At 32.7% G+C, this 25035-nt stretch overlaps 1 protein-coding gene across 1 annotated transcript in view; it reads left to right on the forward strand.

Annotated features, from left to right (window-relative positions):
• The window catches only part of CEP290 (centrosomal protein 290), a 45911-nt gene that overhangs the window by 7243 nt on the left and 13633 nt on the right, over positions 1–25035 (forward strand). Inside the window, exons 11-36 of the mRNA XM_030456344.1 lie at positions 131–220; positions 295–417; positions 2249–2372; positions 2908–3074; positions 3587–3749; positions 4415–4515; positions 4606–4690; positions 5164–5267; positions 8303–8387; positions 8984–9126; positions 9747–9911; positions 10721–10870; positions 11812–11927; positions 12657–12759; positions 14433–14663; positions 15189–15362; positions 16008–16119; positions 16914–17119; positions 18681–18832; positions 19238–19349; positions 20101–20556; positions 21567–21731; positions 21970–22077; positions 22165–22299; positions 23025–23291; positions 24412–24519. Coding sequence (XP_030312204.1) covers positions 131–220; positions 295–417; positions 2249–2372; positions 2908–3074; positions 3587–3749; positions 4415–4515; positions 4606–4690; positions 5164–5267; positions 8303–8387; positions 8984–9126; positions 9747–9911; positions 10721–10870; positions 11812–11927; positions 12657–12759; positions 14433–14663; positions 15189–15362; positions 16008–16119; positions 16914–17119; positions 18681–18832; positions 19238–19349; positions 20101–20556; positions 21567–21731; positions 21970–22077; positions 22165–22299; positions 23025–23291; positions 24412–24519 — 3945 coding nt within the window. The remainder of the gene's footprint in view (positions 1–130; positions 221–294; positions 418–2248; positions 2373–2907; positions 3075–3586; positions 3750–4414; positions 4516–4605; positions 4691–5163; positions 5268–8302; positions 8388–8983; positions 9127–9746; positions 9912–10720; positions 10871–11811; positions 11928–12656; positions 12760–14432; positions 14664–15188; positions 15363–16007; positions 16120–16913; positions 17120–18680; positions 18833–19237; positions 19350–20100; positions 20557–21566; positions 21732–21969; positions 22078–22164; positions 22300–23024; positions 23292–24411; positions 24520–25035) is intronic.

Raw genomic sequence — 25035 nt, forward strand, 5'->3', positions numbered from 1 at the left:
AATCATGTCTTCCTCTGACTGCAGCAATATAAATTTGTTAAATAGTATGTGTTTGTAATGTGTTTATATATTTACACTGGTTAAGCAAAACATTTTTGTGATATGATGTTCATCCAAATGGTATTTCTAGGTTCAGGAGCTTTCAGACCAGCTGAAGGCGAAGAATGAGGAAGACGATCCACTCATGGCAGCTGTAAATGAAAAAGTAGAAGAATGGAAGGTACTTTTTAATACTTTTTTATTATTTCTAGGAATTATTTCAAGTGTTCTGATGGTATTTTATCTTATTTTCAGAAAATCTTAGCTGCAAAAGATGATGAACTCCTAGAGTATCAGAAAACATTGTTTAATTTGGAGGAGAAGTTGAAGATGGCACAGCTTGATGTAGACAGAAACAGTATAGTGGCCCTTCAGCAGGTACAGTCTGTGTGAGAAATTATACAAATAGAAATTACCATTCGCTAAGTATGCTAGTTACTAAATAATTATTTAGTCTTTCATAGTTTTCAAGTACCAGAATATGTGTTACTTATGTTTCAGAATTATGAGACAGATTGATTTATTTCACCACGAGGTTAGCTTAATAGACAGTAGACAAAGGAAGCCTCTCTGCAGTATGTGGGAACTGAGCTTCTGGTAGTTGGTTCCATTACTTCCATATTAACTTCCATATTGATCTTTTCTAACTATTAGTAGGGTGATTGTTTTAACACATAGGCATCCATAACTTGGTGGTTTTATATTATAGCTTAATTTCTGTTCTTTAAATTTGTTAGTCATGGGAGAGACTTATCTAGTGTTTAACCTTGTTCCTTAGCCTCACGTGATGCCATACTATTAAGTCTGTGGTTCAGCCCATGGGAGAGCTAGTTGAATTTAAGTATTTTTCACGTTCATGTAATATTACATGGTTCTTTATGGTTTTGAATTTCCCATCTTTCTTGTAAAAACATTAAAAGGATAACTATATAACACGGCCCATTAGGAACTCTGAAGCACACATTATGGAAAACATACTGTATGATACCAGGGTGGCTTCCTGCCTTGTTTTGAGGTTTTTGAATAAATGTGATGTGACATTTATATTACATGTTGGGCCCTTGTAAACTGAGCAGTATGGTGAGATACTGCTTTACATTTATGCAGTCTTCCAGAAGTAGGAGCATAAAGCTTCTCATGCAACAAAAAAACCTTCAGTACAGGTCAGCTTCTGGTAATCAGTAGAGGAAAGTAGCTTAAAGGAAATGTGATAAGCAGTTGTAGTCTGTTTTTAGCCAAACAGATGTCTGTAGAGGCTGGGGTTTTTTCATTACTGTCATTATCATGCCTATTTTGAACAGTGTTGTGGAAATAAGCTTAGTTTTAAAGCAGACACATAACAAATCAAATTAATGCATTTGTGTTTTAACTCAAAATGGACACAACTTGTCATGGTTAATTCTATGTTTACATGTTTAGCTCCTTACACTTTGCTAAGCTCTTTGCCTTTGGTTTTGAAATGTGGTTATATTTGTCCTATAAGAAAGTATGAGCTTTTGTTTTTCATAACATTGGGATAGGATTAGAAACTCTTGAGATTTTTACATTATCATTACTTCCTGTAATGTTTTTCCATTTCTCTTTTTTCCTCTTTTTTGTTCATCACAGAAAAAAAATATCATTAAACTGTCTGTGGTATTTTTAAAGTTTATGTATAAGCACAGAAATAGTATAATATTAACAGAAATAATTTTCACAGTGTATATGTACTTATAGATGTATATGCATGCAAAACAAAGTGTGATACAAATTTTTTAAAGCTGGATGATTTGCTGAAAGGCAGTCTGCAACATCACATATGATGGATTGTTAGTCCTCCCAGTCCTGTATCTCCTGGTTCCCACTGACAATTGTTTATGAGGAAGCTGTAAGAAACCTATGTGGTCTGATACTTTTCATTTTATATTGCTGTAACTCTTAAGAAAACTGTTTCATTTAAAAAATATATGCTGAAATACTGATTTTATATTTTTTGTTTGAATGTTTTATTTTTACTTTTTCCTTTATTTTTCCTGCTTTGCCTTTATCAACTTCTAGATAATATCTGAGCTCTATGTTGTAAGTACAGTATATTTGCTTGTTCTATTTTTTTTTTATTAGCTACTTTTAATTTCTTCATTACTGTTATGTGTGGTGTTCTGTATTGGTAGTTTTTGTGTCAGTAAAAAACATTCTTTAATGGAGTTGTGGTTTTTTTTCGTGTGTCTAGGGAGTGCAAGAGCGAGATGCTCAGATAAGATTGCTTACTGAGCAGGTTGAACAGTATACCAAAGAGATGGAGCAGAATGCATTTATTATTGAGGAATTAAAAAATGATCTCAAAAAAGATAAAGGTAACATGGCCATTTTATTTTAAGGTCTATGAAAAGGAAAATAAGAAATGACAGATTTACAGTTCATCCTTTATTCTCTAGAAATACAGAAAAATATTTGCAGTATTTGAGTAATATCAATCTCTGTTTTTCTTATTCAGATCCATTTATTAAACATTTGAGAACAGCTGAAATTTATTCACAGTATTTCAGTGTTTGTTATGAGTGATACAATGCCTAATAAAACTACACCTGGTCTGTGAAAGTTAGGGCATAACTTAAAGTCTCAGCTTTATTAAGAGCTGAAAATGAGTAGTACTGTGTAATTCAAAATTAATTCTGATATCCCTTATGTGTGCTTTCTCGTTATACATGTTATTTGAATAAATGATTGAGGAAAAAATAAAAAAAGATGTTGCATGTAGTCTTTTGTAATTACTTTGATTAGCAAGAGCAGAAAATTTATTTCTCTTTTATTACATTATCAGAGGTGTTTGATGGCTGCTAGCAAGAATTTCTGGTTGAACTGTAAACAGATGAAAGTTTTGCTTTCCAGGTCACTCATCTCATCAAAATCAGATTGTCGATATACAAGAAAAGTTAAAAATTCTAGAAGAGAGAACTAAAGAGGCTGAGAAATCAGCAGAATTAGCAGAAGCAGATGCCAGAGAAAAGGACAAAGAGCTCGCTGAGACACTGAAACGAATGAGACGCTATGAACTGGTAAAATATTCGTTAGAGCAGGCAGTGTATTCCATCCGTTTTTTGGCAATGAGTCTAACTTTCTTTTTTTTTTTATTTTGTTATAATTAGAAATTAAATTAATGGCTTCTGATGATGGGGTTTTTTTTCTTTCATAGTAACATGTAGTGATCATTGTCTGTATGTAATTTGTTTGCTACTTCTTAGCTTTTTGCAAGCTGTCGGTGGTAACATTCATACGGGCTTCTGAAGTCTATTGAACAGGAACTGATCAATCAAGAAATTATTCTTCAAACAGTCATTTAGTAAGAGGACTCAGTTTTGAAATATGCAGGCTCCTGTAGTCAAAGGACAGATTTGTAGGATTTGATTTTTATTCAGTAACTTTTTTCTCTAAGCATAGTGCAGAAGAGTGATACAGGTTGAAAAACATTTTTTCTTATCCGTGTGTTGTTGAAAGACAGATTCGTAATTTATTTTCCTACATCCTATGTTGGTTGCTTTGTTTTTACCTCCTGTTTGGTCTTTTACAGGGCGTATATGGCTTGGAAGAGGCTGTTGTTGAAATAAAAGACTTAAAAAAGCAAATAAAAATACGAGATCATGAGATTGAAACATTAGTTAAGGAGATCAATAAACTTGAACTTAAAATAAATGATTTTCTTGATGAAAATGAAGAACTTCGGGAGCGCTTAGGTTTGCTATATCCATTACATTTTCAATTATTTGTTGTGTAAGAATTGAAATAGCATTATGTCATGGATGGTTGTTTGGGGGTTTTTTTGGTTTTTTTAAATTTTACTCAGCAAATACCTGGAAGTAACTTTGGATGTTCTGCTAATATTTGCAAGTAATTTTAGCTAGTTATGATAAACTTAATGAACGTGTATGACAACTTTAATATACATGACTAAACTGTGCTTACAGGTTGCTCTGAAGAAAATTGGAGATCAGGTTTTGTAGGGTCTTTCTGGTTTTGATTTTTTTTGTGCACTACTTAATTTCTTAACGGTTCTTGGAAATCATAAAACACTGAAGTTGTAATGCTAGACTGAGAAGTGGAAAAGTGGACAGGCTTAATTTTACATGGAAAAATGTAAACACAAATATAGAGAATTTAGGTGGCATTTTATTGCATTTTATTTTTTGAGTAACTGAAGTAAAATGCTTTCTTGTTACTACATGGACCTTAAGATGTGTGCACCTATAAAGAGTATACTTATATATATTCAACTACCAAAATACTATGTTTTAATTTTACTTGACTAGTTATATTTTTACTTAAATTAACTGCATCCTAATAATTACTAACATTAGTGTTTCTCCTTAATGAATAATTTACAGCATATACTGTTTTTTAGGGCTTGAGCCAAAGACAATGATTGATTTAAATGAATTCAGAAGCAGCAAAGCACTGAAGCAACAGCAATTTAGAGCTGAAAAACAGATTCTTTTGCAAGAGGCAAGTAAAAAATTCTGGTTTTGTGTAAGAGCTATATAATAAGAATATTTGAATGAAATTAAATACTGCTCTGTGAATAATAATATGCAGATTGAAAGACTAGAAGAGGAAAGAATTGAACTGAAAAAACAGGTTCGTAAGTTCGCTCAGGAAAAAGGAAGATTTGCAACAATAGGTAGGATTTTTTTATTATAAATTGTCCTTTCAAAAACATGCTTTCTATACTTGTTAATATAGCTATGTGACCACATTTGTTTAAATTACAAGGCTAAATGCATTTCATTGAATCTGTAGGAAGAGGTGAGTGCTTTTTTTTTCTGTAGTGTTATAGCCTAGTAGCTTTTTGGCTTCTGATGGCAAGTAGTGCATCAATGAGAGTTGTTTCCTTTACTTGCAGTTCTTAGGTGCAGAGTGATCTTGCCATAACTTCTGCTAAATCTGTAAAACATATGTGTTTCAAAAATCTTAAACATATCAATTCTGTGCCACCCTGGGAAGCCTAGCATGCACAAATGGAAAGGTTTATAGCTCCTTATTTTGCAGGTAGAAAACTAGAAGTCAGATATACTAAATTGAGTATATTACCTGGGTTGGAGACCAATTAAAAATTCATAATAATTTATTACTTTTACATTTATTTGCAATTAGGATTGGATGCTAATGAAGCTGATAGCTTTACTGATGAGAAAGAGACAAATATGAGGAAGTTGGATTTCTTGAAAAGACATGATATTGCTGAAGTAAAAGCAAAGGTAGGTTCATAAAGCAAGTTTGTAAATATTTATTATATTTCTCATTAGAAATAAAAATGTTACTTTGTAAATACCTGTTCAAATATTTCTCTAGGTGGTTTTATTAACTGCTTTTAAAGAACCCCCCAATTAATAATTTAATTTTTTTTAAAAGACTAATTAATATTCTGTATTTTTTGTGAATATAGGCTAGCAGCTCATGTAATGTGGAAGGGAGAAACACAATTGCAGATAGAGAAGCACCGATTAGACTTCTGAAGTCAGAGAAGGATATAGCTGAAAAGAGTAAGGCTGTGGGAAATCTACCTAGAAGTACTTCTGGTATATTTGAGAATTTGAATGTCTTGGAAACAAATAGAAATGCTTCTTCGGTTCATTTAGGTTCAAAACATGTGACAGAGTGGCAACTGTCTAGTGACAACTGTAATTCTGAAGCTCTGAGTATTAAAGAGCTTTATGTATCACCAGAGCTACAATTTACACAGACATCAGGGATAAAAGACTATACAGACAAGAGAGAGATGTCAAAAGACTTAAAATCAGACTACAGAGATTTGTTTCCTCCTTATCAGCTAGTTTGTCAGACCTCAGAGGTAAATAACCTCAATGACAGAAAGAAGCCATCTTTCCAGAATCAACTGTGCATAACTTCTCATTCAGACCTAAGAGATCAGGAAAATTTTTGCCCAGGACTGTGTCTCAGAGAAAACACGATGATTTCTTCTGCATATGCTCTTGAAAAGTTAGTAACCCACAACAGACGAATGACACCACTGAACATAAAGCATGATTATTCACAGATAAAGCTTTCTGATTTAACTGCCTTTCAAGAAGACAGAGAAGGAAAGAAACGCCAAACAGAATTGTTGCAAGGAAAAAGTTTGGGAAGTGGACTTGAAAACAGACAAACAGAGCACTCAGGTCAGGTAGACCCAGTTGAAAGTCTCATAGAGCAATTGAGAAGGGAATTAGCCTTTCTTAGATCACAGGTGAGAAACATATATAGTATGTGTACGCTTATATCTATTACAGTTATTTAGAAGATAAACTCAAGTAATAACGATGTATTAGTTTACTTTCATCTGTGTTAATTACTATTGGATAGTTCTAATAGAATTGGGCTTTTTTTTCTCTTCTAATAAAAGAAATACCAAATCATTCATTTGCAGTTTATTGTTGACATAGGATTGGAAAAATGTGGGCATATATTTTCATTCTGATGGCAGAAAGTTTGTACAATACCCGTGCACATGTACATAGGATGGATACAAAGAAGGAACAATTTTTATTCTAAGACCTTACACACCTTTCTAAACAGAGAACTCATTCATTTTCTTATGAGTGCATATAGGCTTGCATTCTTTACAAATGAGTTGTTGCAATTGCATTTTTAAACAACAGAGTTTGAGGATTATTTTAAAAACTCGTTTAAAATAAATTGAGAAGTGCAAATGGTAATTTACAAATATTAGTTGAATGATGTAGGTATTGCATCAGTCCTTTGGTATGAAAGATAGAGATAAGATTTCTGTTTAAAGACATGTGTTGTTTGACTAGAGGGATGTTTCCTACCTCCACAGAGTACAGATGTTATTAAGTCAGGCTTTAGACTTAGGTCATAAGAAAGACCTTTCCTTCTAGGAAACATCTAAGAAGTCCCTGGGGTGGTTCTTCTATCCTTTCATCCATTTCCTTGTGAAATAACAAAGACAATATGTATCTGTTTTCAGAAAAAAAAGATTTCCATTGAGAAATTCTGTTCTATATTCAACTGATCTCTAATGATAAAATCTTTGAGGCTTTTAAAAGGGTTTTTGAAAAGTTCTTTATTATCAGTGAGAAACTGATTGATTTGAGGATGCTTCCTGTGGTTTCTTTTATATCTTGTAAATCATATAAAAAAAGTCATTGGTAGCTTCCTAAATAGGTACCTTGAAATCCCATGTTCATTTTCTGGATAGTGGAGAGCATTCCTTTGGTTGCTAGAGGGGCCAGTCCCTCATTCCTCAAAGTCATATAGACTATTGGTCTGTACCAGACTGTGGTTCCAACTGCAGTATGACCCAAGAATATGTTTTTCTACACAATGGAAAATGTCTATTTATTCCAGTGAATCTCTGTTGCCATTGCATATCTGGCAGGAGATTTATGTCTAGACTGGGAAATTTTAATGAAGGCATACTTCAAATTAAAAAAAAGGCTGGGACTAGAACGTGAGATTGCTAAAATTGGAATCTGTGTAGTTTTTGCCTGGAAAAACCATCTAAGAGTGTGATAAGGAAACATCCTAGTTATAGTGTGTATGATAAACAAACAAGTCTTCTCTACATTTACCTGAAATGTTTTGGAACTGATGGCATTTCTGTTGAGGCTGCTGAGCTATGTAATTGATCAAATGAAAGTGTAAGTCTGTATACATTAGGGTTTTTCAAATATAAAACAGTTTTTCCATGCACTACACAGCAGTATGCTTCACAGTTGTGATTTCTCTTAAAATACTGTGTTAGCCAACCTATGGATTGAATAATGCCCACGAATTGCATTTTGTATATAAAAGAGGAGGTTAGTTTTTTTGTTCTGGAAGATAAGTCTTGGAAATTTATTTTTTATATATATAAATGGAGATAGAATCATGTACTAATAAGTTACTATTTTTACTTCTTTTTAGAATGAACAAATATCCAGAGATTTGTTCATCAAGAGTATGCTAAATAGTTGTACAGAATTAAATCTTGAAAGATACAGAAGCCAGGCAGTGCAGGTAGTCCAAGTTTTTTTTAAAAAAACAAAACAGAATAAATATTCATTAAAGATTTATTCATGGATTAAATAATTTCTGATAATTTTGTTGCTGTGAAGATGGCATCTTCTATATAACACCTCATTTTTGTTTACATACTATATAGTTTCACTGTTGAATATATATTGATTAGCAGTGTTTTCAAGCATTTATTCTCATTTACCAGAGTCTTAATGAAAATTCTAATACTAAAATTCCTAAATTTCTGATTTCATGTCTTTTTTCTTTTCTTTAGAATGAGTACCTTACCAATGAATTAAGCATGAAAGAGAAAGATTTGGAGAGGAATGAGGCTGTAATAGTCAAATTTCAATCTAAATGTAAGTTGCAACCTGTTCTAAAACTCTGTAATATTATCAGGTGCTTGTAGATAATTTGCTTAGTTAGTTGTTCTGCTTTTTAATTATGACCACAAATACCTGTCTCTACAGTTTTTGTTTTAAGAGCAGTTTACTTTTGTATCTTCCACAGTGATTGAATTTGCTGTCTGTGTACATAGAAGATTACAGTTATTCTGATACATTTCTCACATTAGAAATGTAGAGTTGTGAATTGGTCCAGGTGTGAACACAACGATTCCAAAACAATGAATGTAAATGTCATTTATCAAATTTGAATTTCTTTGAATTCTCAGTAGTGACTTCTTAAACATTTTATGTTTATATTAGTGTATATCCTCATATGCATTGTATAAATACATAAAAATAGATTGTTGTGCTAATTTCAAGCTTAAAATTAAATAGATTCTCCAGCAGAGATTTTAGCAGGTCTACTGTTAGCTTCCTAATTGTGGCTGTCTATAATATGAACATTATTTTTATATGTCAAATTAAAGAGCATTATGTTGATATGTCATAGGAAACCTTGACTCATTTTTTCAAAGCTGTTAAACCTGTCTTTACAATTTTAATTACAGTAAGAGAATTATCAGAAGAGAATAAACAACTTGAACAAGGAATGAGAGACATACTGCAAGCTGTCAAGGAAATGCAGAAGGATCCATGTGCAAAGGAAGGAGAAACAGCCTTAATAATCCCTAGTCTGGATCGTTTAGTTAATGTGAGACTGCTTTATAAAGTATAATTTAGCCTTATAGGCTGGTAGACCTTTTTTTGTTTTGCCTCAATTTTTGCATTGTTTTATAATTAAATTTTAGCTTCTTTATACACATAGTTCCATAGTTAGAAGTAGTGTATAGTTACAAGTAGTCCATAGTTAAAAGTAGTTACATAGTGCAATACCTCTTTAAAAATGCTATTTAAAAATAAACAGCAACAAGAAATTGCCAATAAAGATAAAAATATTTTTTTAAAATCTTCAGCTGGTTAGAATAAAATTGTCTTTTGCAAGTTTACTGCCCAAATCATAAAGCTTAAGTAAGAGGTTTTTTGCATGTCTTTTATCTCATGGGACCCACAGGAAATGTTTGAGAAAAGTCCTTTGTTTTAACAACTTACCAAAAAATATGTTTTAACAGGAAAATTTAACTATTTAAATTACAGCCTATTGCGAATATACCATCAGGAAATAGATAAATAGATTTTAAAATGTTAACATTTCATGCCTTTTGCTGTTTTTGTGTGGTTTAAATTTGAGGGCTCCAGTTTGTTATGAAAATAACTAAGCTTTATCTGTTTGGGGTTTTTTCTGTCCTGTTAATTAAATGTTTACTGCATTAGGCAATGGAATCAAAGAATTCAGATGGAATCTTTGATGCTAATGTGCACTTGAAAGCTCAGGTTGACCAGCTTACAGGACGAAATGAAGAATTGAGACAAGAACTGAAACAGACTCAGAAGGAGGCAACAAATTTATCTAATCAGCTGGCAAGTGCAAATGAAAAGGTATACAATTTAATTGATACCATTTATTTTGTACTTGAAAAGTAGCTGCTCTGATAATAGAGAACAAAACCACACAGTGCATAAGATAGTGAATTTAGCTTATGTGAATAGTGATTTATATGAATTTTACTTAAAGGTGTATATTGGAACTACCAGTTTGTCCATTTAAGTTCAAATCTTACTCCTCTTAGTATTACTTCATGCTACTGAGAGATTAAGTGTTTTAAAATAATAAATTTTTCTCTAAAATCCTGTATCTTGCTTGAAGTTGTACAGTTGAATCTGAGCAATGCTTCTTCCATGGCAGGAAAGAGGAGTGGACTGTTATCTTACCAAAAGTTGAGTGTAAATTTGCCTTTGGTGGTGTGAAAAGATTTACCAGTAACTAATATTCTAGAATAGTGTTTTATGTACCATTAGAGTAGAGAACCAGAGAGCTTTTAAGAATTTAAATGAAAAGGCAAAGATTTGTTTTGAATAAGCCATTAAATAGCCAACACAATCTGTTCAAGACTTCATCTTTTTAAAAATAACAGAAGATGAATCCTTAGATATGAGAAACTGCCCTGATTGCTGCAGTAATTTTAAAAAGTGGCTGAAATATTATGAATTTAATGATTTATGAAGTCAGCATTTTTTAAAGATACTTTAAAGACTGTTTGAATGCTTTAAGAAATAAGTGGAAGTGGAAAGGTTGTTATTAACAACTGATGTAGCACAGGAAAACAATATACTTTTTATCAGTGGGTTATTATTTTTTAGTTGAATGGCAAGAGCTGCTCCTTTATGGTTTTCTTTCCTTTGTTTAGATTGCACAACTGAAAAATGAGATTTGTGTATTACGTCAGTCAGAAGGTGCCAGTATTGTCTTCCAAACAGTGAATCTTCCAGAAGGAATAGCTCCTTCAGGTGTTAATATGATTAATTCTCTGAATGAATATTTAATACATCTTATCCAGGTAAGTCATTTACTCCTTAATAGCAAGAATATTTGTAACCTACAGTTAATTCCTCCGAAGTCTAGTACCATGCCACATATGGACAGGAGAGGATGCTCTAAAATTATTTTTAAGTTCTGACATCTAGTAAATTCTTTAGGTGGTGTTTTAAGTATTTTGATGCATTTTAATTCTGGAAGCTAATACTTCATAAAATTTTTAGCAACAATTCAGATTTTTTCATTTCAAATCTGAATTTTGATCTAAATATTTGCCCACTCTTCCTTGTAGTTCTTCAGTTGCACTCTTTCTATGAGAAATTCCGTCTTACTGCTTCTTTGCCTGTATGTGCACTTTTTCTGTATGTAGCAAAGGTGTCTACTTATTTACCATATGAATTTTCAGTCCATTATTTGTCAGAAATACGTCAGTATAAATATGTCTGTAAAGAGGCATAAATACATTGAAACTGAAGCTTGTGATTCCCATGATAAGCATAGCAGTCAAGCATATAGAAAAGAATTGATTATTTGAAAATTGGATTTAAAAGAACTTACCTTTTTGTTACGGTTATTTTGTTCTCTCGATCACTTTATTTTTGTTGATTACAGAATGCTTTTCAACTGTATGCTATTATAAAGATTATTTGGGAGCACGAAAAGAAAACATTGCTTTTCAGTTAGAGATTAAATTAATATTCTCTGTGGGCTAGCAACGTGTCATGGTGTTTTTCACCATGAGAGCTATAATCCACAGTGCAATTATAAACTATTGCCAAAGGTTATTGGGCTTCTTTTCATCTGTTGCTTCTAAAGAAAAAATACATATCAGCAGTACACAGTTTATGACAGAAGCAACTATCATGAAAAAACACAAGGGAGAACTGGTGTTTTGATTAATCCTTTAATGTTTAAAACATATATTAATCACTTCAATATTTTTATTTGGAAAATAATCATTAGGAACTGGAAAATAAAGAAAAGTTACTTAAACAGTTAGAAGATGCAGTAGAGGACTACAAGCGAAAATTTGCAGTAATTCGTCATCAGCAAGGCTTGCTGTATAAAGAATATCAAAGGTATTGCTCACTTTTCTGAATTATGGAAGCTTAACTAAATATTTAATAACTTTGATTACAAGATTTGGTGCTGTGTTGAAGTAATTCTTTAGTTAATGTAATAAATACTGCTGCTCTTGGATATGGATTCCGTATTTTCTTTTAAAGATTCATAAATCTCTTGTAAAAACATTATCTGCTGGATTATTTCATATTGCATACTTTATAATGAGGACTGCATTATGCTTTCTGCATCATGTGCCTTGTATTTTACTAGAACCTGGCATTATGGACTCCTCAGTCACATTTCTTTTGCTTTCAATTATTGGCCCTAACAATCTTCCTGAGGGGAAAAAAATGAAAACTTATTCAAATTCAGTCAGAGATTACTCTTTTAAAATTTCAGATCATCATGACTTCATAGCTGGTTTTCTTTCAGACTCTTGGTTCCTTTATATGCCTCGTTGAATCAAATTTTTATAAAATTTCTTTTTATGGTAAAAAAGAGAAGGATTTATATCTGTTAGGAGCATAGGACTGAATATGGCAATTTGGGTTCTTCATTGAAAACACATTTAGTTGTGTCCTCTCTGTCTTTGGATTGGGATGAACAGTCACGTTCCAATTAAGTCTACTGCTAGAAATAGGTAACCTGGTTTGCAGCATTTCAGGGTTACTGTTTTAGTTACAGTTTTTAAAATCATTAAGTCTTCCATAATTTTAAATGAAAATATCTAATTACTGTTTTAGTCAAAAGGAAAGCTGGCAGAAGGAATCAGAAAGTATAAAAGAGGAAAAGAAAAAGCTGGAAGAGCAAAAAGAACAAGATGCTACAAAAATAAAGGCATATTCTGTAAGTAATTTTATTACATCTTATTTATATATACCTGTTAATATGTAAGTATTTCACAAACACAGGAAATGGCATTCATCTTTCTGTTTCACTTTAGTTCTACCTAGACTGAATTCTGTTAAGACAGGTGAAAAACAACTTTTACAGAAGGTACTGTTTCAGAGTTCCTGGAATTAACTGATTCAGGTGCCTATTGTCAGACGTAATGCAATTTTAGATGGCTTTGGAATCTGCTTTGTTGAGCAGATTCCAAAAGATGCCAAACGTGACAGAAGACAGATAAGACACACCTGTCCATTTAGATAAGCAGAGAAAGGTGTTGCAAATGACTATTGCTGCTTATGTTTTAATAGGCAGCTGAGTTCTAACCCTTTTCTTCTGCTTTGGAGTGACTGTAGTGGTATGTAGTCCTTTATAATAATGTTCATAACTGTAGTTCATTTGTAAATTAATTTTATCCTGAGACAATTAAGCCTAAATATATTTCCAGAAAAGTGAAATTGAAATGTATTTGTAGATGTTTTTACTGTATGTTTAAAAAAAAGAGGGCTTAAAAGAAGCACACGCAATCTTAATTTGTTCAGTGTCTTATTCTGCGTTTCCATTGTTACAGGAGCAGATTGTTTTTTAAATCTTTAAAATATAATGGAGTTTTATGAGACATTTTTAAATGTCTTTAAAATATAATGGAGTACCACTGAAGTATTGCTGAGCTCTTTTCAGAAATTACTTTTTCCCAATAGCTTTATTTTCCATTAATACATCTATCCAAAGATAAGAAATATGTATTGTTATTTAATATTAATTTTTATTATGTTGTTTTGGTTAGAATCAGGTTAGCATTTGCAAATGAAACATTTCACTGAAATTAATTCACTGTGAATGATCATTGAAAATTAGTTGCTTGCTCTTAAAATCTTAAGAAAAACAAGCTTCTTGATTAAAAAAGTCAAATCTTTGCCAGTTGTCACAGAACAAGAGGTTTTTCATTGCTTCAGTAATGAAAACTCCATGACTGGAGTTTTTTCCTAGCTACCTGATCATTCTTCTTCATTAGGCTTATATATAGGAATATGGTAAACTCCCTGTTTCCTTGGTAAGCTGATGTGTGCATCAGCAAAGCTAAAGCTCTCGTGCTTTTAGCAGCCGGAGCTGCTGTTGTTCCCTCTTCCCTCTCTCTGCCCCCCCTCAGATTTGCACAGAGATGGAAACACACGTGTGCACACATGTGCACAAACAGAGGCATGTTTCCATAGGAGGGGTCCTGTGCTTACTTTACAAATTTAGTCCTCAAAGTAGGATGTTGTTAGTGTTTGTTAGGAACACCAGGAATTCTGTTTGTTTTGATTCTGGTAAAAGAGGGGAAACACTACTGCCAGTGAATGCAGAGAATTATTTTTGTTCTAAATTCTGAAAATATGAGCATTAACTAAAATTCCAATTAGTCAGATTATTTAGCTTTTATTTCTTGATGATTTCAAAGAGTTATATTTTTCTTGTAATAGAATATTGTATCCTTGTCCATGTATTGAGCATGTGAATATGTTTTATTAGCAAAAAGTTATTTCAGGCAGATTAATGGAATTTTTACACTTAAATTTTAAAAATTTACAAGAAAGCTTGCTGACGTTGTTGAGTTTTGCCATACTTATGTACGGGTTTCTACTTTACAGAATTTACTCAGTGCGCTTCAGCTGGATCCTGATGAAACAAAAAAAGTACTTGCAGAAAACAATAGAAAAATAACAGTTCTACGAGTTAATGAGAGGTCACTAACAAGGCAATATACCACTTTGCTTGAAACGGAACGGCATCTTAGAAAAGAAAATGAGAAACTAAAGGACGAAATAACATATATGGAAACTACAGTTACAGGGAAAATTGGAGACTTGCAACGATTCAAGGTATAGTTTATAGTAGTAATAGTGCACTTTTTTTAAACAATTTGGGAAGAAAAACAGTTTTTTTAAACGGAGATAGTAATAACTTTTTTTAATATATTATCAAAATGTTAAATGCTGTTACAAATTTTGTCAAAACATCCTTTGCATTTAATTAACCATCATAATGAAGAGCCTGTCAGTTTTGCCCTTCTGGAGTTGCTTCAACAAGTTATTTTTGTTGAAAGTATCATATGAAACCAAATCTTACTTTGCTAGGTTGCTAGGGCTCATATATTAACCCCTCTGTATAAAATATGCCTTTGACAATGCCTTGAGAGGCAACTGTTGATAAAGTTACCCACAGAGTTGGAATACCAGAGGAATGTAGGCAATGTAGAAAGATGGACAGTAATTTAGTAAAATAACCCAGTGTCATGTTCAAAAGCATCATATTAAATGGTACTGGTTTTCTGTCGAGTAATTTTATTTTTTCTATTTAAAGATCTAGGAGACCTAAGTAACCCATTGTGTTGATTATTTTCATAGGAGATGGCTAGCTTTAAGATTGCAGCTCTGCAAAAGGTGTTGGATGGTAGTGTGCCATTGTCTGAGCTAGAACTAGCCAATAAGCAGTATAATGCATTAACTGCTAAATACAGAGATATGTTGCAAAAAGATAATTTGCTCGTCCAGCGGACAACAAACATGGAACGCATGGAGGTAACATTTGTGTTATATTTGAGCCCATTTGTTATGTCTTTATACATTTGCTTTGCATTGGCCTTTTTTGTTTTCACTTAATAGAAAGTTCTTACGAAAGTCCTGATGCTAGAACTGCTGTTTATAGCAGTGCCATGGTGGGTATGAGATGTCAGAGCCTTCTTACTGTTGCAGTCCAATTTTAAATTGCTTACCTGGTATTTTTGAAATGGGTTAAGAAATATATACAAAGTCCCTGATTTTATCTCTATAGATATATATATAAAAGCATTTTGTTTAATAATTTTGGTGGATTTGGCTGTTTGAGCATTTTTCTTTGTTAGTTTGCTTTTTAGGTTCAGCTGTGGCTATGTTCCCTCAAGTATTTTTAGTTCTTTGGTTACCAAAACAAGGTGAACAGAAGGAATATTTGCTACCATTTTCAGTTTTGGTGGTCACAGGGACAGTAGAATGGGTGTAAACACTTTCAAAACTTTGATAGTGAGATACAGTGTAACAAAGACTAGCATTTTTACACTTAGGAGGAAACTTAAATCTTTACTTGTGTTTAGGTAAGGTTAAATCAAGACGTTTTGTAGATACTAAGCATCAAATCTGCTATAGTTGGATAGTCTGCTGTTATGTTGCAACTTTTTTTTCATGCAGCATGAGAATGAATCCTTGAAGGCACAGATAAATTTATTGAATAAGGAACTGGAGATCACGAAAGAGAAACTTCACACTGTAGAACAGGCTTGGGAACAGATGACTAAACTGGGCAAGTATGATAGTTATATTGCCACATTAATAATCAAATGGTATGTCCTGTGTGAAAGTCATATTCTGAAGTGTTACAAAATTGGTATATCTCAAAACATAAAATAAGAGTGAAAATTATTTTGTATCTTTTGTTAACTCTTAAATCTTTTGCGTGAATTTTTCTCCTTTGCTTTATTTTACATATTTGCTATTTGAGCAAAACTGGTATTTCCGTCTGTAAAATTCCACGTTGACTTTTCTTGGGTTACTAGGTCAAGGGTTTAAAAACTGGAACTTGTAAACAACATTATCTGTTTTAATAAGAGGCAATGTTTTTAACTTGCTCATCAGTCACAGTACTTAATGATTTGTCAGGAAAATACTGTCTTTTTCCTTGTTTCATTCTCTGTAACAAAGTATTTTTTCTTGATATGTTAGGCTTGGTGCACAGTTTACATTCCCATTATTCAAGAAGAATCGTCCACATATATTTCTTTTAGAGATTTTAAATTAAATTTCCCGAAGATTTACCAGCTGAATTAAGGATAAATTGAAAGCCTACAATGAAAATAGTTATCAGTCTCAATAAGCATGATACACCTATTTATATTTTATAATATTTTACCGAAATTAGATATTTTTCAAACATGTAATAAGTCAAGAGATAATCATGCCTCTAGTTTAACAAAGTGTTTTGATAACATTTATCTGACTGACACAAAGCAAAACTCATGTTCTGTTTCACAGTGCATATAATTCTTATGTTTGAAAGAGCTTCTGTATTCTGTAACTTAAATATTTTTTTTAATGTAGGGGATGACAATGCCATGGACAAGGCCACAAAAGCAATAACCAACAGTGAAATTTTGTCTATTTCTAAGAAAATCACAATGTTGGAAATGAAGGAACTAAATGAAAGACAGAGAGCAGAACATTCGCAACGAATGTATGAACACTTAAGGAACACTGTAAAGGAAATAGAACAACGTAATTTTGAATTGGAAACAAAATTTGCTGAGGTAAATATTTTTAGACTTAATTTGATTAATCTCAAAAGCGTATTTTTGATCTTTTCTTAAAGTATTAAACTATTTTGTATCATGACTAGCAAATAAGCATATGATGCAAAATATTAACTTCCTTTAAGAGCTGCAATTTTGCACACAGAGAGCAGCTGTAAAAAATTAATTAATTAATTAAAACTAATTAATTTGTCAGTAGTTTACTTCAAACATTGGGTTATCTCTCTAAAGCACATGATGAGCTTCTGGACAGATGGTTTGCTAGTTTTCCATCAGATTACTAGAAAAAAGTCTGGTTTTGGACTTTTGCTTTTTGTGTCTAATTTTTATAGTACCTTAATTTTCCTTCCGTTACAAATGATTTGAAATATACTAGACCTTTGCATCCCTTTTGCAAATGACAATGTAATGACTGTTATACACTGGCTATGTCTTCTGTCACATGCCAAACATTATCTGTAATAGAGGAACAGAAGAGAAGTCATGTCTCATTGAAGCTGATGGTCCTTAGTATTCCTGTCATATCAGTCTTTAATTTTATTATATTTTTTTTTTGTCCCCACTATTCATACATCAAGTTTATTCCGTAAATTAATTATTTAGTAGTAAGAAACTTTATAATTTTCAGTCTAAATTTATTTTTAGGCGGTTGTAGGCATTTGTTCTTTTGCCTCGATTGGACTGTAATTTAAACAGAAACTAAGAAAAAGAATAGTTATGTTGTCAGGAATGTTGATGGACTGTCATTCCCTCACCTTGTGCTGTGCTTGACTATTAACCTAGTTATTTTGGGTTGCTGTTATCTGACTCTCCATTTCTTTGTTTTTCTAGTAGTTAGTTGTTACACTGTTTGGGACATGAATAAAATGAGAGTTATAAGTGAAAATCAGTTATTTTCTTAAGGAATGGTATTCAGATTAATCTGCTGCATTTGTTTTCACTAAATTGATTTCTCTGGTTTCTTTATGTTGCCTATGTGTTTCCATTTATCAGTCTTTACTTAATTCCCTTTGGTTTACAGTTGAAACATTGGTTATTCAGTATTCCATACTCAACTTGAAAAATCAGGATGCTTGAAAGAATAGCACTTTATTATGAAAGTAATGTTTAGAAAGAACAAAAGAACTCCACTGTTGGAGTCTTGGCACTTACAACTTGTGTTTGTATTTTTAATCCTGATATACTGTATAAATATATAAATAAGACTGTTCGTATCCTAAAGAGTTTACAGTGTTATTATTTTTTTCTTTTTTTTTTTCTTATTTTAGTTTAAGAGCAAGTTATTGCAGCAACAGTTTTAAGAAATGGACTAATAAAAATTATATTTAATTTAAAATCCTGTTTTGCGTTGCTCTGTGTATCTTTTCCAGTGTGTATGCAATCCTGCAAACAAAAAGACATTTAAGGAGAGAGGAAAAGAATACAGGTGGACACTATTTTGTAATGAACAAAAAGGAAAATATACTTTTGGCACAGCTTTTTCTTTGCAGTGTTGGGAGCAGTACGGTGCTTAGGATACCATTTTGTTTGTTTCTGGTTTTTTTGCTTTTTTTTTAAGCTCACCAAAATCAACCTTGAGGCACAGAAAGTGGAACAGGAATTAAGAGAAGAGCTGTCAAAGAGTGTAAGTAAGGCAGTAAGTGATGCAGATAGAAGGCAAATCATGGACCTAGAGAAGCGTGAGATGGAGCTCAAGATAGAAGTATCGAAGTAAGTGCTGAAGTAGTAAGTTTTAAATTCCAATATGTTCAGATGCATGCTAAGATTCAGGCTATGTAATACACTCCTTATGTATTCCTAACAGATAATTGTCAAAAGCTAATTTTTTGTCATTTATATATGCCAGAGCACTTCTTGAGCATTTATGTTCTGAAGTAGGAGCGAAATAGAGGACAGAGACGCTTAGTTTTAGTAAAGAAATAAGGCCTTGTTTTACCAGAGCAGGTTACTGCTAGCAAATTTACATATAACTTAGAGGAAATAGTCCTGTGAAAAAGTCTTCAAAAGTTTTTATATGAGGAAACATACTAAGCATCTTCTTAGCACGTTCTATGTAGAAAAACTTAATAGGTTATTCGGTGGTTTCACATGACACAATCCTCTTTTCCCTGCAAGGTTAAGAGAACTGTCTGATGTAGCAAAAATGCAAGTTGAAGCTCTGAGGGCACGCCAGCAATGCAGAGATAAAGAAGTGGAATCACTTAGAATGCAAATTTTAGACTATCAGGTAAAATTCAAACTTTATTATAAACACTGCTGTTTGGATTTTTTTCCCTGAAGCAGAAGAAATGAAGTCATTTTTCAGGGAATTAGGAAACTGCAAAAGCATTAAGAAGGATCTTAGCAAGCTGGTCCTTTTAGTGGCCACACTGTTACAAGAGTTCTCCATTACATTAATTATGCCTTTCTCCATTTTTCAGTTTCTAGATGTATAGCTATTGTAGGGCCTGAGCTTTTTTTTGTGTTAATTAGGTAATATTTATTCTTAAGTGATTAATAGCTTGTGCTAAATATTTAAATATAGGAAAGTTTGGTTTTTACTAAGCAAACAATGGCATGTAAATCTTGAAGATTTTAAATAAACACATAGTATTGCTCTGTTATTAGCTGAAACAATTTATTGGGATTTATTATTTTTCATGTTGTAGAATGGTTTGAATCCCTAAAACAACACTTTGGTCAGCTTCTGTATTACTGTATTTTGTAAGTTTAGGTATACATACCTTTCTTGTTCTGTAGTATTTTGGAAAGATACAACTTTTAAGACCAGTATCTGAAGAGGTGTACTTCTAAAACATGGTGTAGAAACAATGGTGGAAAAATAAGCTGATTTTAGAGGCTAATTTTTGCTCTTATCTCTGGAGTAAAATACATGCAGTATACAAAATACAAAAAAATAGCTTCTTATGGTTATGTATATACTGCATTAAACATATTAAAAATGAAAAATAACTCTGTTCTGTATATTTTTTTGTTAGGCACAGTCAGATGAAAAAGCAGTCATTGCAAAACTGCATCAACATATCATGGCCCTTCAAGGTAGTGAATCTGTTGCTGTAGGGAAATTGGAGACACTTAAACTGAAACTACAGAAGGTGGAAATCCAGAATCTACGTTTAGAGCAGAAGCTTGATGAGAGAGAGCAAGCCTTATATTTTGCCCGACTGGAAGGAAGAAATAGAGCCAGACATCTACAACAGACAGTCCAGTCTCTGCGGCAGCAATTTAGTGGTGCTTTGCCTTTAGCACAGCAAGAAAAATTCTCTAAAACAATGATTCAGCTACAGAATGACAAACTGAAGATCCTGGAAGAAGTTCAGCATGCCCAGCAGGAGCGTCGAAATGCAGAAAACAGAGCATTAGAGATGGAGTTAAAACTGAAGAGTTTAGAAGAACTAATAAGTGCATTGAAGGACACAAGGGGAGCTCAAAAGGTTTGCTATTTTACAACTTTTAATAGCTTTGTTCATCTGATCTGCATTTAAATTACATTTCAGTTCACCTTGTTCCTCAAATGTCTGTTTTAATAGAGAACTTAATGATTTCAAAATACATTTCGTTAGAATGTGACAGCTATCTTTTTTTTTCCTATTTTAAAAAAAGCAATATATGATTAGTTACTTGCCCTGTAAAAGTCAGTGCAGTCAGATTTACTAATTTTCTTTTGTTCCCAATTAAGTGGCGTAGGAAGCAGAGGCTAACTATGAATTCAGTTATGTTAAAATGGATTAGATTATTAATTTAATTTAATTGGTAATTAAAGCAATTAAAACACAGATTAGCACTCTGATGTTCTGTTTCATGAGCTCGTATTGAAATCTTCACTATAACTCTGTGACTTTTTAAGTAAACCAGGGGCCATAATTTAGGCAGTGTGGTCAGAAATGTTATTATACTCATGTAATTCTACTGAATTGTATTTTGCTATTGGAAATGATATTGCCTTGGAATTTGAATGAGGCTTTTTCATTTTTCTTCCTGATTACTGTTTATTATACAACATGGTTCTATTTGCCATTACTAAAGGTGCCCGTTACTGGCATATGCACGTTTTTGAATATATATGGGTTTTAATGGTCTTGAAAATATGTTAATGTTTTAGAAAAGTCAGCCAAACTTCCTGCATGCTTTTTTTGTTCAGTCTAGACAGATGCTTAGAGTATAGCCTAGTTAGGTCATTTGAAAATTATTTGCCATGCACTTCTGTTAGTGTAGGGGAAACCTGTTGCCTCTCCAATTTTATGTTGTACTTTTCAGTAACTCCTTTTGCAGTTTGATGCTCTTGCCTTGCATCCTCACTGAAAAGAAGTGAAAAAGCTAAAAAAAGCAGAACAAGTTGGATAACCAGTTAGATGAACTGCCACACTGCCTCAAAGAGTGTAGCTGCATCTAGTTGGCTTGTAAAAGGCTTGGTGAAAGAATTCTGTGTATCATTATTTATTAGGTAATTGAATGGCATATGAAGATGCAAGAACTCCATCTGCAGGAACTTAAACTCAGTCGAGAGTTAGTCAAGCAAAAGGAAGAGGTGAAGTATATGCGTAATATGATTACTGAATATGAATGTACAATCAGTAATCTGGAAGAAGAAGTTGTACAGCAGAGAAAGGTATGTAGTTCTGCATGCTTTTAGAAAAACTGCCTATTCCTTATTTCACTAAGTGATTCTTAGTATGTATTAGTATTCCTAGTATGTTTTTAACGTAGATGTTTGGATCTTGGTTCCTAAATGATTTTCATAACACATTGAAGTATTTCACATTTTGGCATCTTTTTTTTTCTAAGCTAATTATAAAATTTGCATTGCCTTCAATAAATGAAACACCTTTATCAAACGTTTGTTACAGTTTCACGAAGAGAGGCAAATAGCTTGGGACCAGAGGGAAGTAGAACTACAGCGCCAATTGGACCTGTATGATCGTCAACAAAATGAAAAACTGAGTACAGCTCCAAAGGTACGTGCACTGAATTAGCTAAAAATAGACTCATAAGCACATTTTTCAGAGCTGTCAGCTTACATGAATATTAATCTTTCTATGCAGTTGGAAGAGGCTACAGGATCAGCTCCAGACCCTAGTTTGCCACTCCCACAACAACTTGAATTCGCTTTGAGAAAGAACCAGGAACATGTTCAAACAATCCTGGAAACTAGGGCAACCTGCAGATCCCTGGAAGAGGTAATAAAATGCACAGATTATTGTAAGAAGGGATAAAGTTTGTATTTCTGTGCCCTTTACATTTTTTTAATATAGTACATACCCCTTTAGAAATGTCGCTCAAATGTGTCCTGTCCCTTAAAGGTATTAAATACAGAGAAAGAGTAAATGAAATAGTCATACCATGAATAAAGTGAAATATTTTTCATTTGGAAGAAAGTACAGGAGAAAATATTTGAATATTTTAGAATGTTCATGTAGTGGAGTGAGGTGATCTTGCTGTACAAAATTCAGTTGAGTGTAGCTACTTAAATACAGCATAACATTACACTGTAATGTTAAGAACAGTGTAACAATACAGTGTAACATTACGAAAGTACAAAAGTAGTACAATGTTACAAAAGTAGTATAGCAAAAAACCTTGTATCTTCGGTTTCTAAATGGAATGTCTGTTACAGAAGATACTTTGTGGTTCTTAGAGATTTGAAAACCACCATCTTCTTATATTAGTAGCAGAAAATTAGTTTCTTCCCTGTCTTATGTCAAGTGAATAATACATAAAAACACCATAGGTATATACTGGGACATTTTTTATCTATTAGTAATCCCATATGGCTATAACTGAATGCAAGACATTTTGTGTTTATAAGTCAATTTAGACAAACATTTCAGGTATGTCTTTCAAGAAAAAAGATCTTTTTGCGATGTTTGAATTCTGGAACTGCAACAATTGTTTTTCATTGTAGAAATTAAAAGAAAGGGAAGCTGCTCTGTGGGAAGCTGAACAAAATGTTTTATCAAGAGACAGAGTTATAAATGAACTAAGACTTCAATTACCTGCAACATCAGAAAGAGAGAAAATCATGACTGAAATAGGCAAACAAGAAGATGATCGAGAGCACCATCATGCCATAAAAATTGCTCATCAAACCATTACAAATATGCAAGCAAGATTAAATCAAAAGGAGGAGATGTTAAAAAAATACCAACACTTGCTTGCTAAAGCAAGAGAGGTAGTTAAACTTCTTGTATAAAATTTCTTCTATTTTTAAGTTGGTTTTGTTGATTCTTTATCTCATTGATAGTGAAATATTAAACAAGTTCTGACTTCAGAGGTATCAGAACAATGACAATTAGGAATTTTTTATATGGGAAGTTCAAGTAGAATTTTTTAACCTCTCAAAATATGAGGCTTGCTCAGTCAAGAGGGTATGTATGTAATATCCATCTAGGAATTTAATGTAAAACTAAGAAAATGAAAATTTTGCTGTGAGTATTGGCCTCAGTATATCGTATATTTATATAGAATTTTCCAGTACTTGCAACAATGATCTCTGGATTGCATCTTGTAGCAAATTTGAAACGTTCAGGAAAGAACGGACATAAACTATGCATTTTTTGGACATAAAATCCTTAAAACATATTAAATTAAAGCATATTTTAAAGGGTGAACAGTGTATCTAAGCATAGTTTATATTAGTTAAGCAAACTTTAGACCCTTGAAGCATATTTTAAAGCCTAGACTTTATGTCTAAGAAATACTTAAAGACTAAACATGCATCAATTTTTGTGTGCTTGGATCAGGAGCACATTTCCAAAGCAGATTTCCCTTCATCTTCACTTTGTGTTCTTTGGTTAACATATGTAGCGATTTCTTCTGATAGAAATCAAGTTGGGGTTTGTGTTGGATTTTTTTGGAACTAAACCAGAAGAAGCAGACAAAATCTGTCTGCTAGCCAATATGCAATCCATGGGATCACAGTTCAGTCTGAAGCAAACAGACCTGAAAAGTAAGTGGTATGGACATCACTATCCATATTGAGTGTGGTACTTGGTGTGGACCAATATCAGCTGCTTTGCTCTCCAGCTTCTGTTCTTCTGCAACATACTACTTGCTGCACAGATTAAAATTGAAATATTAGCTTCTATTTTCCAATAGTGTTAAAAAGGAAAAAGAATAAATCATTGATTATAGCAAGAAGAGAAGAATTTATAAAACTGTCAGAATTGGAGGAAGATTGGGGAAGCAAAACTGTGCAGTGAGTGAGCAACCAACAAGTTAAGATACTGTAGTTTTATGACTTTTTGGAATAGTGTGCATCAGTAGAGTTACATTTTATTTTGATCTAATAGGAGCAAGAGGAACTAGCAAAGAAGCATGAAGAAGACCTTAGAGTTCTACACCAGAAGTTAAATCTGCATACTGACAAGTCCCTTAATAAATTCAAAGAGACTGCTTTGGTGAGTTACGTGTTTTTGTGGGATTAGTGAAATTGTTCCTGCATTTTTAGAATTGTTGCTTAAAAGAACAGTTCTGCAGTCAAAACAAAGTAATAAACCCAGGAAAAATAAAAGAGTGGTTGATACAGAATTCCATTGTTTGTGACAGAGTTTGCAAGAGGTGGATTAGAAGCCAAATGTAAAAAACGGGTTACCACCTCAATATATATGAACATTTTTCAAATCGTGGTAATTTATGGAGGCTTCCAGGGGAGGGAGAGGTATATTTTGTTTTTCTGTTCTTTTCATTCAACCTGTAGTTATGTTAAACTAACCTACTTCAGTATAAACTACCTCTTGACACTTTATCATAAAGTGAAACCTGTGTCTAACTGGCTACCTGCTGATCATTGGAGTCACAAAGCTCTTTGCAAACCAGTGTGATTGCTTTCTCTGCAGACTAAAGAAACACACCTCAGTCAATAAATGTGTTAGATATTAATGCTTGGTTATATAAAGGATTGAGTTCCAAATGCA

This window comes from Calypte anna, chromosome 1 (assembly GCF_003957555.1).
Source record: "Calypte anna isolate BGI_N300 chromosome 1, bCalAnn1_v1.p, whole genome shotgun sequence".
Classification (NCBI taxonomy): Eukaryota; Metazoa; Chordata; class Aves; order Apodiformes; family Trochilidae; genus Calypte; species Calypte anna.